At 49.1% G+C, this 16,917-nt stretch overlaps 1 protein-coding gene across 1 annotated transcript in view; it reads right to left on the reverse strand.

Annotated features, from left to right (window-relative positions):
- Positions 1 to 14,918, reverse strand: part of FBLN7 (fibulin 7) — a 35,162-nt gene extending 20,244 nt beyond the window's left edge. The window contains exons 1-2 of the mRNA XM_055122890.1: positions 14,795 to 14,918; positions 6,285 to 6,444 (exon numbers count right to left, since the gene is read on the reverse strand). Coding sequence (XP_054978865.1) covers positions 6,285 to 6,444; positions 14,795 to 14,869 — 235 coding nt within the window. The 5' untranslated portion in view covers positions 14,870 to 14,918. The remainder of the gene's footprint in view (positions 1 to 6,284; positions 6,445 to 14,794) is intronic.
- Positions 14,919 to 16,917: the final 1,999 nt, after the last annotated feature.

The following is a 16,917-nucleotide window of genomic DNA, read 5'->3' on the forward strand; positions in this document are numbered from 1 at the left end:
CTTTACTTTATTATCCTTTATGTGATTTTCTTTTATTTAATCTAATTTCCTTATTTTCAGTACAATATTTTATATTTGATTTTCTTCTACACTAATTTCACTTCATTTCACTTTATTTTTTATTTATTTCTAATTAAAAAAAAAGTTATCAGGGGCTGGAGCAATAGCACAGCAAATAGGGCTTTTGCCTTGCATGCGGCCGACCTGGGTTTGATCCCCGGCATCCTATATGGTCTCCCCAGCATTGCCAGGAGTAATTCCTGAGTGCATGAGCCATGAGTAGTAACCCCTGTGCATCGCCGGATGTGACCCAAAAGGAAAAAAAATTTTTTTTATCAGTGAATTACCATGAGGTATGGTTACAAACTTATGAACTTTCGTGTTAGCATTTCAGTCATACAATGATTGTTTACCCATCCTTCCACCAGTGCCCATTCTCCTCCACCAAAGTTCCCAGTACCCCTCCCTATTTCTAATTTTAATTTATTTCATTTCATTTTAGGATTCAGAGTCACACCTGGTGGTGCTCAGGGGTTATTCCTGGCTCTGTGCTCAGGACTGACCCTTGGCTTTCCCTCGGGGGACCATGTGTGGTGCTGGGGATGTGAAGCAGGGATGAGACTGCCTGCAAAGCCATGCCCTGGCCCCTGAAGTACCCTATTCCTCCGAGCCCCAGGAACTCTAAGTGCTAAGTCTCCCCACAGGCTCAGAGCCCCCTGCCGCTGGGTAAAAGGCAGGAGCCCGGGGTCAGAGGCAGAGAGTGGGTTTTTAAACATCCCTTCAAAGCAGGGACACTTGATGGCTCAAAGTCTAGCCCCCTGAAGTGGGTCCTATCCCGGGCCCTACCCCTCATCTCCTGAGCAGACTAGCCTCAGTCCTTCTGCCAGGACCTTTGGCCTTCTTGCCCATCTCTCTGACCTGACAGGACCTTTAGCCTTCTTGCCCGTCTCTCTGCCCTGAATCTCCTTTCTCCAGAACGTCTCCGCCTGACTTCTCACTCACCCGGTCTTACTCTCCCCTGCCAGCTGCTGTCTCCTGGACTCACTTAGACCTGTGCCAGGGCCTCTCTGTGGGAGCTCGCGCCACTAAGCCTCTGGAAACACTGACTTGGCGCATCTGTGGCTTCATCTGCACGCCTGTGGCTAGCGTGCTCCTGCAGCAAGCAGTGAGGGGCCAGGCCTCATGGACGGAGAAGAGCCGGGAGCCACTTGTGCTCTGCATGCCTTGAGAATGGGGTCTTAGAGGGTCTGAGTGGAGGCAGAAGGGAATGTGGGCCTGTGGGCCTGAGCACATGGTTGCCAGGTGCCAGAGAGGACAGGGAAACAGCACCCCAGGTGCAGAGGAAGCTGGTGCAGGTCTCCTAAAGGACAGCTGTGGGTGGGAGACAGAGGAGGGAGCCCAGGCCCCATCTCTGCAGCAAGAGGCCTGATCAGATCTGGACGGGGTTTAGCTGGAAATTCAGAGCCACTTCTAAAACACTTTAAAGTCAGCCCCAATGGCCTCTTGTAGAAACTCTTTTGGAGCCTTGAAAAAAAAATGTTTATTACCAGTTGCAGAAATTATTCCAGACCCTGGGCAAGGCATCGCAAAGGGGTACATGTGGGCCCAGTGCCTGCCCCAACAGAACCCTGGCAGCCAAAAACCTCCATACTCCATAACTGCTGCCATGCTTCCGGCCAGACTCCGTTGCTTGGGACAAGCCTCATCCAGAAATTAATATGACAGAAAACTGAAGTAAGCAGGTTTTGTGACTAAAACTTGTAGGCTTTCACAGAGTTGGGGATGGGCTACCTCCCCCTATCACCCTGTACTTCCAGAAGCGCTGGCAGTCACACACATGCCAAACCACCACCCAGTTAAAAAATTGAACTCAAGCTACAACACCCCTTTAAAATTTTTGTACTTCCTTGAATGAATAGCCACATGTGCGACCATGCAACATCTCAAACTCTACAACACTAATAAACCAGAAGTAGCACACCAGATTAGATGTGATGGAATGTCGAAGGCGACCAATCTTGATTAACAAAATGTAAACACAGAAGACTTAACCTATAACAACATCTTACTACTCTCTTATGAAATGGCTTAATGGCTCCATGGTGAGCTACAACAATCTTCACTAACTTCCTTCTAAGGAAACATTTTTGATCATTCTTCTAGGAAATGATTTATATCAAGAAATATAAAATAAATCATTGAAGGTCTGCTATGGGTGCAGTCTTAAAGGGTGGTTGGGAAAATTGGAGCAAATGGTGTGTGGGAATTGATGTTGGTATATTCAATGTCTGTAACAAAGCATCATGAGCAACTTTGTAAACCACAGCGTTTACATAGTGTAAGGGAAAAATAAAGTTTAAAAAATGTTCATTGTTACTTTGTGAGGGAGGTGTTTTGTTCTGGAGCACCCATGATACTCAGGGATTACTCCTGGCTCTGCATTCAGGAATTACTCCTGGTGGTGCTCAGTGGACCACAGCTAGGGATCAAACGCAGGTCAGCCTCATGCATGACAAGCACACTACCTGCTGTACTAGGGCTCCGGCCCCATGGAGTCTTAAACATGGAAATCAAAGCGTGGCTGAGCTGTGAGACACAATCACTGATCATGGCCATGGCCAGAGCCTGAGCTACATGCCGATAGGGGGGTTCCCTGGATCCTAGCAGTTCCTCCTATCCCCAGGTAGCAGGCAGACTATTGCAGCTCTGTCCCCAATGCCCATCTGTGTCCTTCATGGAGCAGCAGGTGACAGCTTGGACTGGGGAGAAGGGCAGGAGGCTCCCCACCAAGCCCTCTCAGTGTCCTTGCTGCTGGGGAACATCTGTCCATTGCTTCATCAACCCCCATTTAGCAAACCCCCAACTTGGCACCAGTGAGGTGACCTTCTAGGCAGAAGTGAGGCCGAGCTCAAATCTGATGCCTGAACACTCCTGGGTGTTCCTGCAGCCCCTGTGGATACATGACGGGATCGTACCTTTCTTGTACTCAAAAGATGTAAAATACTTTGAGGAAAAAGGACCAGGGACTCTGGGGAGGAGAAAACAGGAAAACTCTCGAAGAAGAATAACTATGGAACCACTTACAGGTAAAGCAGAGAGTGAATGGTACCGAGTCCACAGCAAGTGCTCAAAAAATGTTAGTGGAATTGATGGAGTCATATTGATTCAAAATAAATCATTTGTGGGGCTGGAGAGAGCACAGCATGCAGGGTGTTTGCCTTGCACGCGGCTGACCCGGGTTCGATTCCCAATATCCCATATGGTCCCCCAAGCACCGCTAGGAGTAATTCTTGAGTGCATGAGCCAGGAGTAACTCCTGTGCACTGCCGGGTGTGACCCAAAAAAGAATAAATAGATAAATAAATAAGTAAATAAATAAATAAATAAATAAATTGAGAGGTGGTGAGATAGTACAGGGCTTTAGGTGTTTGCCTTGTTTGTGGTTCACCCCAGTTAGATTCCCCAGCACTGGATATGGTCCCCTGAACACTGCTAGGAGTGATCCTTTGAACACAGAGTTAAGAGTAGCCCCTGAGCACTGCTGGCTTAGGCCTCCGAACAAACAACCAAAAAACCCATTTGAGTTTTCACTGGCAGTCACTTCCCCAGTGGGGGCCTCAGACCCGTGTGTCTGGGGGCACATGCCTCTGGCCTGGCTGCTGCCACCATGTGAGGGCACTGGCCCCCGGGAAGCCCTCTGCACACTCTGGAATGAGGTCAGCAGCAGGCAGAGGTCACTGGAAAGGTGGTCAGAGAAGACGCCTGGGGAAACCCTGGAGCTGATCGCTTGTGACGTTCCCAGGCAAGAAAGGATGGGAAAACAGAAGGGAGAGGTTTGGAAGACAAGTCAGAAAGAGGAAGGTCAAGAATCCTCCAAGACTAAAATCATTCTTCCGGATTCACAGAAAATTCCCTTAAAAAAAAAACAGCTGATTTTTCTCCTACCTATTTGGTCTGGAATAAGCTTTAGGAGAAGCTTCCCTCACCCGCTCCTGCCCCAGGGCCTGGCGCAGAGGATTCTGCCTGCTTCCTCCTGTGTCCAACACATGAGACAGAGCAATGTACCCACAGGTAGAGGCAGGGCCTTATGGGCTGGTGGAGGGTTGCTCGAATGGAGGTGATGGTAACACTGCACCCCTAAACCAGTAAACAGTCACAATCTTTATTGTTTTGTTTTTCTTTTGGGACAGCGCTCAGGGATGACTCCTGGCTCTGCACTCTGAGGTCACCCCTGATAGGACTCGGGGAACTGTAAGTGGTGCCAGGGATGGAACACAGGTAATTTGCATGCATGCATGCAAGGTAAGAGCCCTACCCCTTATATTATCTCTCTGGCCTCAATAGTTACATTTTTGTAAACTAACTTTATCTCAAATTAACATTTCAAACTCTCTCTCTCTCCGTTCTGTGTGTGTGTGTGTGTGTGTGTGTGTGTGTGTGTGTGTGTGTGTAAGTATCCTTTTAGGTGCATTTGTCTACATCTCTGCCTGAGATGTGTATTTCCATTTTTTAACTCTAGAGCGTCTTGAGTCTACATTTGTCTGAGATGTGGACTTTCTGATTTCTGGGTAAATGCCTGTGTATCCCTGCCTGGGAATATCCACTCTGGAGAAGCCTGTGTTATCTCTTGAGCACATATACCTCTCCTCCCTTCCCTTTATTTCCCAAATGAACTTGTTTTACTTCACTTAAAAAAGAAATAAAAACATCCCCTAGTTAATTTTTTGATGTTTTTAATCTACTTTTTAGGAACAAGTGAGAAATCTGCTATTGGTTTAAAGCTTCCTGTCCAAAAACAAGAGAATAAGTTACTGGAAATTCTACTTGAAAACAGGCTGAATTTGTACTACCACCTTAGCTTTCATTAGCTTATTGCTAGAAAAATGAAAAAAATGTCGAACTTCAATGATGAAGAGAAAGAGAAACAGAGAGAGACAGTTGGTCAGTTTTTTTGGGGGGGTCACACTCGGCAATGCACAGGGGTCACTCCTGGCTCTGCACTCAGGAATTATCCCTGGCGTTGCTCAGGGGACCATATGGGATGCTGGGAATCGAACCTGGGTTGGCCGTGTGCAAGGCAAATGCCCTACCCGCTGCGCTATCACTCCAACCCCAACAGTTGGTCAGTTTTAATAACCCTGTGCAGTTCAGGGGAGAATGTAGTTCAGAATCTGGACTAAAAGGATTAATAATTAATGATAACTGCTATCTTCCTGTTTCATGAGGGGACAGAAGCTGAGAACCTCGGCTGACAGTTTTATCAATGATTCTGCAGGTTCTTGAAACTACCAGCAATTCTAACGCCAAGGAAACAGCAGTTTGGTTAGAGTGGAACCTCTAGCAGAAAACAAAAACAAGCAAAACCAAAACAATCCCAGTTCTGGGCCCTCTTACTACTCATCCTCAGATTCCCAGTCCGTGGCATAAAGGAAGGAAGCCTTGCCTGCTTCTCAGGGTTCTGAGCAATCAGCCCTGGAGGGCTGGGACCTCACTGTGCCCTGGAGAGTGAGCAGAGGTTTGGCAGACAAGCCTAGTTCTGTACGATGGAGCCAAGGGAAACAAACGCCTCATCAGGGCTGGACAGCCTGCATGGAGAAGGCAGGAGCCCCAACACCTCCTCTCTGACCTCACCAGACAAGAGAATTTGCCTCAGCACCTCCTGGCCCCCTAGCTCTGAGTTTCCAAGCCTGAAAACCTGAAGCCAATGTTGGTTCATGGACTGTCCCATTTAGTTGCACGCACTGGTCTCTGGGTGAGGGACATGTGTGTCTGTGGGGGGGGAGGGGGGGCACAGCACTACAATGAGTTTGAAAGGATGCATGGAAACTAACCATGTTGTATGCTTGATTTGAGGGAAACTTTATGGAACTTAAAACTGCTCTAAAAATAATCCATTAAACACACACACAGAGACACACACACAGACACACACACAGACACACACACACAGACACACACACCCCTAGAATCAATTGGTCTACCTGCTTAGGGACAGAAGTAGCCCAGGCTTTAGTTATGCCCTTGGACCATTTTGTAGATAATATGGAGAGACGAGTTTCTGAGCATTCAAAGGAAAGGTCTGAAAGGAAGTACGGATGGGTGAGGAGAGCGGGTTAATGACTATACCACACACCACACACCAGTTCGTGTTCAACGTGGGTCCCAGATGGCATACCAGGTGTGGGAATCTGCAAAGAGACCCAGTGAGGTGTGGACAGGTTGGGATGGGAAAGAGCCCATGGGGAAGGGTCTGAGTGTCCAGTGATGCTGATGTGGGGACCCACCTGGTGGGGCGTCTAGGCCCCCTCTGTTCACAGAGTTGTGGAGCGTGGCAAGCCGGCTCTTCATGCTGCGGATGCCCTCGGCAAAGCGCGTCTCCTGGCCCTTCAGCAGCTGCTGCAGCTGACGGATGGCCATGAGGAGCTGCTGTTTGCTGAGGCAGTTCTGGGCAGAGAGAGAAAATCACGTCACTTATTGAGGCTGCATTGCTCTCACAAGCCTGCTCAGGGTCTGTAACGTCCAAGTGGTCTCTCAAGGCACCTTTCCTGTGAGCCTGCCAGCTGGACGGTGACATCTGTCCACTTAGGTCACCCGATGGCCCCAAGTGCCCACTTTAGCCTCCACCAAAACAAATCTCCCAGTTCTACAGTCAACAGTGGATGCCTCTGAGGGGCACTGGAGCAAATTCAGCCCAAAGTGTCTTCTCCTCAGTGGTCCATTGTTCCAGAAGAGACACGCTGTAACTCTCTAGATTCATGCCCTGGTGACATTTTCCCTCATTTCTTTCTAGGATGGTTTTGAAAGCGAGTGGATGATAAACATACAAGGCGGGGACTGCAGCAAGGCCTGGTAGTTCCTATACTAAATGGTGTCACACGACAAATAAGAAAAAATAAGCTTAATATAGTTATGGAAGTATCCACATAGAGACAGGGAAATACCTCGAAGAACTGGAACATCTGCCTTGCATACTGTATCACTGTATCACTGTCATCCTATTGCTCATCCATTTGCTCGAGTGGGCACCACTAACATCTCCATTGTGAGACTTGTTGTTACTGTTTTTGGCATATCGAATATGCCACGGGGAGCTTGCCAGGCTCTGCTGTGTGGGCGAGATACTCTCAGTAGCTTCCTGGGCTGTCCGAGAGGAACAGAGGAATCGAACATGGGTCGGCCGAGTGCAAGGCGAATGCCCTACCCACTGTGCTATCACTCCAGCCCACCTTGCATATTAAAGACCCAAATTGAATCCTTGGCAGAGAACGATCTCCCCAGCAGGTCTCCTGGTTACCAGCACCCAGGAGACCCAATAGCCATGGAACCATTCAGGAGGGGTGGCAACTATGGCAGGAGAGGCATCCAGGGCCCCTGCTGAGGAGGGCACCCCCAAATAAATTCTGAAAGCCAAGGTCAATGACCAGTTCTTAGGATTTTTAGAAAGCAGCAAAAAGTTTGTGCTTACATAGATACAATTGAACTTAATGTGATGCCTGGCATCAGGCTCACGCTCTACAGCTCACAATTTCCTATTTTAATCTCCCCTAAGAGCCAAAGCACAGAAGGGGCAATTAAAGTGGAGAGACACGGGACCTTGACCTTGATGCTATATCTGGGAGCTTATGCGACTTCAGTGGCACTTGTTCCAGCCTGGCTCTGTCTACACAGGTAGAGAGGAGCATAGCAAGAAGACTCTGATGGTGGTCTCTGGGAGAGGTGTGTGGACCATGCTAATCTAATAAGAACAAACCTTGTTTTAAGATTTATACTTCGTGTTTTTCACAAGAGGCATCACGTTTACACATTTAGAAACGTTCTAGGGGGCTGGAGAGATCCTAGAGTGGGCAGGATGAGAGCATTGCACATGCCAATGGGGTTCAATCCCTGGCACTCCAAATTGTCTCCTGAGCCCCACCTGAGTGATCCCTGAGCAGATCCAGGTACAGCCTCCCCCAAATAAACAATAAAAAATAAGATAAAAATAATCAAGGGCCCCTTGGGGGCTGGAGCAATAGCACAGTGGGTAGGACGTTTGCCTTGCACGCGGCCGACCCAGATTTGATTCCCAGCATCCCATATAGTCCCCTAAGCACCACCAGGGGTGATTCCTGAGTGCAGAGCCAGGAGTAACCCCTGTGCATAGCCAGGTGTGACCCAAAAAGCAAAAAAATAATAATAGTAATCAAGGACTCCACAGGGTCTTCCCAAGCTGACCTCCTCTATGGCAGGAAGCCTCACCAAGACTGTGTTGAGAAAAGGGAAAATTCAGTGAGGGCTGGGGAGGGGAGAGTTTCAGAAAGAGTGATCAGAAACTCAGGCCCCTACTTTCCTGGGCTGGTCCAGGATCCCCTGCGGGTCCCAATTTTTCCTATTTTTCTTCAAGAGATTCCCTTCAAAGAGTACAAATTTCCATCCTTTTAAGAGGTGGCTCCATGACTGGTTTATGCCACTGACAACAAATAATGAAAAATAGTTTCCATTTCTCCGGGTTAATAACTCATGTGAAATGAGCCAAGAAAAGACATTCGGCAAACCATTTCCACCATGGAGGAAGAAAAAAAAACCTGCTGTTTCTGTGATCTCACTTCACCTCACTTTGCCACCACAACCACGACAGCGTTGGCAGATAAGTGAGGAACGCCTGGAAGTTACCTGCCCACCACTTCCCACTCGGGTCAAGGTGTTAGAAACAGTTCTGGAACTCACAAATCAGTGCTGGGAGCTGGGAAGTGGGTGCAGGCTGGCCCAAGGGCAGACATAAGCTCTCGAGGTATGTGTGAGGGGCCTTGGATGAGTCTATTTGTTCTCACATGACCTGCTCTGGAGGCTTCCTCACAGTGACCATTTTGGCAAAGTGACTATTACGTGTTACCTAGGTAATAGCAGAACCTTCCCATGACCCCGGCTGCCCCTTTGTACCTTGGAGGGACAGTGTCTCCTTCTGGTTGCCCCTAAGCCACAACTATGTGCCTGTCAGCATTTTGCTCATGGGAACTCACATGTTTTGATGCTCTTAGATCTAGAAGGACTAAGTGCACTCGCCAAATGTGTGCCTGTGAGCCAGGGCTTCGAGCCCTCAGCCTCTGAGTCATGTCGGATCCATGTGTGCTTTTCTCCAGAAGTTGTTTTTGTTGCAGACCAACTTGGAGGTGGGTTATAATTCTGAATTCCCTCATTCCCATGACCTCTATCCAACACCCACATAGGAAAGGACAGAAAGTGGGTGCTTCTGCAGGAAATAAAAGAACTCTGTTCTGGGAGTCACCTCCCACCCTGCTATAAACTGGGGTTCTTCAGAGAAACAGAATAGGACCCAGAGATGGACACATGCCTCTATCCCGTATGTACACATCTGAGCAGGGGCTGGCAGGAGAACAGGAGAGGCAGATAAAGTCTAAGGAACTGGTCATACAGCTTTGGGGCCAGCACTTACCTTGAACACAGCTGATCTGAGCTTGATTCCTGGCACTGCTCATTGTCCCCCAAGCCCCTGCAGGACTGATCCTTGAGCACAAAGCCAGGAGTCAGCCCCAAGCACTGATAGATATAGCCCAAATGCAAACAAGCGAACAAACAAAAAGTCCAAGAACAAGTGCTGAGGGGATATGGGAAACAAAGAACCATAAGCTAGCATTGACAGGAAGGTAAGCTAGCTGAGCCACTATGAGAAAGAGTAAGGAGGCTTCTCAGAACATTAAAAACAGAGCTATCATGTGATCCAGCAGTTTTACCCCAAGTATCTATGCAAAGAACAAACCAAAAAAAAAAAAAAACCTCCCATCTTTTCCAATTACAAAAAACAATAATAGGAAAAGATGTGTGCATCCTGTGTTCTTTGCAGTTCTTTTACAACACCACAGATCTGGAAACAATCCAAGAGTTCAATGACAGACAGTAGATAAAGAGTCTGTATAGACAGACTCAATGGAACGATACTCAGAGGCAAGAAATGATGAATGGGGTGGAGTCACTTGCCTTGAATGTGGCTTGAATGAGCCCAGTTCAATTCCCAGCATTACACAGACCATCCTACCCTGAGAACAGCTATGTCAAGAAATGACACTTGAGCACAGAGCAGGAGTTAAGTCCTGAGCACTCAAGGACTCAAACAAAAAGAAAAGCTGAAATCTTGCCATTTGCAACTACATGGGTGGACCTGGAGGTTTATGATAAATGAAATAAGTCTTAAAGAAATACAATAATGGGGGCTGGAGTGATAGCATAGCGGGTAGGGCGTTTGCCTTGCACGCGGCCAACCCGGGTTCAAATCCCAGCATCCCTTATGGTCCCCTGAGCACCGCCAGGAGTAATTCCTGACTGCAGAGCCAGGAGTAAACCCTGTGCATCGCCAGGTGTGACCCAAAAACCAAAAAAAAAAAAAAGAAAGAAATACAATAATGGATGAGTTCCCTCATATGTGGAATATAAAGATTCCATGCAAGGAAACAGAAAATGTTACACCAAAACAAACCTGAGGATTTTGAATACAGAACTGAAGTATGAGAGAGGCATTGGGGAAGGGATGAGAAGAGGAAGTGGGTCCAATGGGCCGTGATGGAGGGCTCTGTGTGGGGGGCATGATGGGTTAACACACATTTGAAGAAGTGTGAAACTACTAAGACACGTCATGCTGTAAACAAAGTTAACTTCAAAAAAAGAAAATCAAAGGAGCAAACTCAACAAAAGAGGTTAGCTTTAGTTGACTAGAGAAAATGGAACAAAATATTCATTTGCCATAAGAGATCATAGTTTAGAATTACAGATCATAGCCAGCATATTTAAAGGAGGCTACTTCAAGATGGAGAGGACAATGGGCTCCTTTTTAAAATTTGGTGTCATCGGTTCAAATATTGTATAAGCTTCAAGAGAACAGAATCACACCTCCATGTACTCCACACTCACTACTCAGGGTCCTGTTAACACTCCCCACTACCTAACTGGTCTCCATGACTCTTCTCCCTTGCCCCTTACCCTTGCCCTCCGGTGATCAACATTTTTTGTTAATATAAGGGTCTACTCTTGTTTAATTTGATTGTTTTAAATAAGGATTTAAAAAAGAGGATATAGTATAGTTACACAATGGAACATTACTTGGCTCTGAAAAGAGGCACAGTTGCCACTTGTGACAGCATGGAGGGGCGGTAAGGTTATTATGTCATGTAAAATAACTCTGAATGAGAAAGACAAGGAACAAGTGTTTTCATTTATATGTGGACCAGTCTTTCCAAAGCCACAAATTACCAAAGATCACCCAAACAGAGGGGTAAAGATAAACTAAATAGTTCCATATCATTCAAAGAAATTGAATAAATCATTAAAAATCTTTCAGGAAAGGACTGAATCACATGGTTTTTAATCAAATATTCCAAAAGTAACTGATCCTGATTTCAAAAAATGGTACATAAAGTAACATTTCACAATTTATTTATGAAGCCAGCATAAAGTTGGGCAAAAAACAAACCAACAAAACCCAAACAGACAAAGGAAGTTGAAGAAAACTCTAAACTAAGGGTCCAAAAAATATAGAGAGGATGAGGAAGTAAAAAGTTCCATCTTTGCACACCAAATAGTGTCTATAGTGAATAGATTTAATGGACCACTCTGTCTGCAACTACATTAGAGAAAAAAAAAAGATAGAAGGGGTAAATTTGACCAATCATATTTGACCAAATATAAATCAATGTGGTTGGATTTGGTTTTTTTTTGGGGGGGGGGGTTCACACCTGGCGATGCACAGGGGTTACTCCTGGCTCATGTACTCAGGAATTACTCCTGGCAGTGTTCAGGGGACCATATGGGATGCTGGGAATCGAACCTGGGTCGGCCGTGTGCAAGGCAAAGGCCCTACCTGCTGTACTATCACTCCAGCCCCTGTGGTTGGATTTGAATGTGGTTCATGGGCAATAGTTTGCTGACCCCCAGCTGTACATCTCTATCTCTCCTGAACACAGATAAGAATTTTCACAAAAGACAAACAAAAGGAGGCCAGATCATATAAAGAAGCTAAAAGATACCAACATCAATTGAGGCTTACCTGAGTATGCAATGCAAATTTTAAAATTAGAAACTCAACTAAGGTCATCCACCCCAAACTAAAGAAAAACCACAGAACAATATCTGTTTTTTTGTTTTGTTTTGTTTTTTGCTTTTTGGGCCACACCCGGCGATGCACAGGGGTTACTCCTGGCTCTGCATTCAGGAATTATTCCTGGAGGTACTCATGGGACCATATGGGATGCTGGGAAGAACAATATCTGTTAAAACAGTAAAGGCAGACCCAATATTATAGGTTTGAGCAATAGTACAGGGATTGTACTTTTGCCCTGCAATGAGGTCAACCTTGGTTCAATTCCTGGAACTGTCTGTGGTCCCCTGACCACAGAACAAGGAATGGTTCCTGAGCCTCTCTGGGTGTGGTAATCCTCCCCCTCCAAACAAAACAAAACAATACCCACTCATAAATACTCTGTCAAACGATGACAAATGATGACAAACAACATCGACTCCCAGCTAGCAACACGATGTGACAAAAGTAGCCTAATCTTCTGTGTTCTAGAAGCCAGGACACCACTACCTTTTTTTCAACAAAGTATTTAAACTTTTCTTTTAAGATGCTACCTAAATAAATGGCATGTAGATTAGAAAAGAAGAATCACAGCCATCTCTAAATACAGATGATATGATTGCTTGTACGGAAAAATACTGAGGGGCTCTACCTCAAAATTCTCTATAATAACTGAGTTTCATAAAATGGGACCTGGGTAGGCTGTGTCCAAAGCAAACACCTTATCTCTGTACTAACTCTCCTGTCCAGTCCATAGCTCTCGATTCCAAGAGCTGGATCCTCCTGGCCCTTAAGCAGCAGCTTCATGAGAATCACTAAGGGACCAAATGTAAAAATGCTGACAAGCCCAAGCACCAATCCTGGCCAACAGCATCAAGGTGTCTGGGTTGAAGCAGGCAGAAAGCGTGTAGAAGCTTATTGGGGAGCTTGATGTGGCATAGTCCACCTGTTCCCAGACTGGCCAGTTCCACTCTGATCAGCCTAGCTTGACCCCACCCATCCCACAGAGAGGGGGAAACAATCAACCCCAAACCTGTCTATCTAAGTCATGACAGACGTACTCAGTGTAAGGCCAGACCCATCCGGAGGGCCAAATGGGAAAGAAAAAGTAAGAGAGTGGACATTTTAGCCCAGCTGGGAAGAACACGCCTCTGAGCTGAGACTGGACATGGGAAGAAGCCTTGGAACAAGAGTCCCACAGGCACCGAGTCCTGGAGCCGCTGATCTTCTCCAGGGTCCGTCCCTCAGGCTTCCCTGAGTGGGGCTCAGTGGACAGGCCCCCAGCCACACAGACTTTCCCGGAGGAACAGTTTAGCTAGAACGTGTGAACCAGCTCCCACGGATGCTTCTCGTGGCTCCCTTCCTCTCTCACACATCCCAGTGAGGCGGATACTGAGAGACAGCCTGACAGGGGCCAGGAGGAGCTCCTACAGATGGGGCCCGAATGAGCTCCCGCCAAGACCCGAGGCTGCCTGAGTCTTGAGCTGACCCAGTAAAATTCGGTAAGCACTCCCCAGTATGCCTCCGCCTCCTGTCCACCCGGCCCCAAACTGTTGTCATGGGCTGAATAACAGGCCTGGGCAGGTTCTGACACGGACTGCTCACTTGGAGCTTTGGGCATGCGGTGGGCACCCTTGCTCTGTGGAAGGTCTTCATTGTGGGTCCAAGTGACGCCTGTCCTGGTCAGTGGCAGAGTGACTTCTGCTGGCTGGGTTGACACGCTGCAGTAACATTGCCATGTTTGGTTTGCCATCGTTTTTCCAGTCTAGAATCCCCTCCCAACCCCGGGGCCCTCTAGCTGGCCATGGATATAATCGGAGCGGCTCAGAAATGGAGTCAATGGAGACAGGGAAAGTCTTGGAGTCCAAGAGAAACCTTGAGGAAGTCTCCGGCTGAGCAGCCTTAAGGAAGCTGCAATTCATGGGCCTGGGCTTCTTCATCAGCAAACAGGAACACTTCCCACATCCCAAGGCCACTGGCAAACAGGAGCCAAGGACCTGGTGCTCAGGAAGCACCTGCACTCCTTGCTCCTCCCACCTGCTGCCAGCCTCTCTGTGCGCCAGAGTGCTAGGAGGGTAGTTGACCCCCCTGCCCACAGGGCCACAACCTGCCCGGGTGAGGAGTCTCGGCAGTCTGCTAGCATCAAGCTTCCCTCTTGGCAGGCAACCCTCGCTCTACCTGCGGAAGCGGTTTTTTTGATCTGAGCTCTTACCTCAATCTCAGTTAACAGTCAAGAAACCCAGTCGGTTTCCAACAAAGGGCTAGGGCAGAGAAGTGAAGAAAATTGTCACCGACCTGTACGCTCAGTCAGAGGAGGGCTTTGCACGCTGCCCCGGACACTACAAAGGCCGTCCTGGGCGTGTTTGATTCCTTAGACATGGAAATGCTGGCGAGTGGCGAGCAGGGGCGTTCTCACACCCCAGTGCGTGCTGGGGGGCTCTGGGATCCAGAATCTTAATCTCGGGGACTCCTTTGCTCCAGCCTCTACAGCGCAGCGTTCTCCCCCGACCGCCTAGGGGTCCCCACCTCCCAAAAGAGCAGCCCGGGCCCACCCAGACGCCAGGTTTCAGGTGCGTGCGAGATGAAAGCTGGAGGCTGACACCTCACTTACAGCTCTGAAAACGAAATGCCCCCCTCCAGAACGGCGCCGTGCCCCCAACCCCAAAACTGGAGCGAAGCTTCTCCTGCAGACGGGAGGGGGAAAGGTAAGGGAGTAGGAGGGACACTGACCTGGGAAGCCCGCGACCGGGAGCTGGAGAGCACGAGCAGCAGAAGCACGAGCGCACGGGGACCGCTGGGCCCCATTTTGCACCCCCAGACCCTCTGCGCGCGCGGAGGCGCGGTCCCCTTTGCTTTCCCGTGCGGCGCGTCCCGGACGGCGCGGGGCGCGCGCGGCCCAGAGAGCGAGGCGGGAGCGTCCAGGTGCGCCGCGCGCCGGCCCGCGACCACCCGCGGCCACAGCGTCGGCTCTGGGAGGCGCCAGCCGGGGGCCGCGGCCGAGGAGGAGGAGGAGGAGGAGGAGGAGGAGGAGGAGGAGGGGCTGCCGGGCCAGGAATGCGCCTGGGAGCGCGCCCAGCCCGCTCGGCGCCCCGAGGCGTCCGGGCGCGCAGCCGAGCCGAGCGCGGGCACCGGCCGGGCCCCCGCGGGGTAGGGCGCCCGGGGCAGCGCGACCGGCGCCCCGGCACGCAGACGGGAACGTGGGAGCCCACCCTGGACGGTGCCTCCCCCACCCCTTCCCAGCTGGGGAGAACCGAGGCTGCCAGCACCACCAGCGCACAGCCAGAACGGGGACTGGGAAGGTTTGGCAGGGAGCCGCAGAACTGCGGTTCACGGCCAGGTGTCGGGGTGCAGCGGAGAGGCGTTTGCTGATCTGGGTTCAATCCCCGACCCCTCATGAATCCTGCCAAGAGTGATCCCTGATCCCTGAGCACAAAGCTAGGAGTAAGCCCTGAGCACAGTCGTTGTGGCCCCCAACAAAAAGCAAATTCCGGTCGTGTCCTGCTTTGGAGTTAGCTGGACCCTCCTGGGTAAAGCCAACTTAGCCAGGATCTGGATTTCAATAGGGAGACAGGCAGAACATCTTCCTGGTTGACAGCCCTCCTCCACCTAGCAAACAGAAGCCAAAATACCGTTTAATTCGGAGGCAGGGGCTGAGCATGTGACTGCAGTAAGGGCAACTGCCTCGCATGTTTCAGGCAAATCAAACTTAAGAGTTTGATTCCCAACCAGCAACAAAACAAACAAGCAAATGAGTAAAACCTCCGCTAATTTAGGACTATGCTTGGTTGCATACTTTGCTGAGCCCGAGCAACAGACAACTGAGAGAGGCAAGCTTCAGTGCTCTGAAGATCCTTGCGCCCAGAGGCTGTGGGAGCAACAAGAGAGCCTCAGAACTAGGCTTCTGGAACACAGTATTGACAGTCTTCCTGGAAGAAAGATTGCAGGGGTCCGTGCTGCTATGCCCTGGTGAGCACCATACTTAGTCCAGTGCTGGCCACAGGCTCACAGGCTTCCTGGACATATAGTCCTGGGTTCCATCATTTATATCTATAACCCCTCTCCCCACAAGACCTGCACTGTCACTGTCATCCCGTTGCTCATCGATTTGCTCGAGCGGGCACCAGTAACGTCTCCATTGTGAGACTTGTTGTTACTGTTTTTGGCATATCGAATGCGCGACAGGAGCAGGCGAGATACTCTCCGTAGCTTGCCGGGTTCTCTGAGAGGTGCGGAGGAATCGAACCTGGGTCTGCCGCATGCAAGGCAAACACCTTACCCGCTGTGCTATCGCTCCAGCCCCCACAAGACCTACTGGTTCTTTTCCAAATTTCAAATACCAGATCTTATTCAGGAGCTCAGTAAATCTTAGTCTTCAAGCAGGCAGGAGGGGCTGGAGCGATAACACAGCGGGTAGGGCATTTGCCTTGCACGTGACCTACCAGGTTCAATTCCCATCATCCCATATGGTCCCCCAGCACCGCCAGGAGTGATTCCTGAGTGCATGAGTCAGAAGTAACTCTGTGCATCACCAGGTGTGACCCCAAAAGCCTAAAAACAAAACAAAGCAAAACAAAAACCAAAAAAATGAAAAAAAAAAAAACAACCAAAAAAGCAGACAGGAGCTGCTTTCCACTGGTAGGCAGAAAGGGAAAGAGGCAGACCCAGAATGCATGGGGCATGGTGCTGGCTGGCCACAGGCATTCATCACCCAGGAAATTCTGTTATGTGGCTCCACCCATCGTCTTGCCAGAAGAGGCAGAACAGGCCCCTGCCATCTTACCTGCATTCCTGGTTCCGCATCTTTGAAGAGAAACCTGGGTGGTGCATTGCTTCTCCCAGTCCAGGTACGTGTG

The sequence above is a fragment of the Sorex araneus genome, chromosome X (genome assembly GCF_027595985.1).
Source record: "Sorex araneus isolate mSorAra2 chromosome X, mSorAra2.pri, whole genome shotgun sequence".
Taxonomy (NCBI): domain Eukaryota; kingdom Metazoa; phylum Chordata; class Mammalia; order Eulipotyphla; family Soricidae; genus Sorex; species Sorex araneus.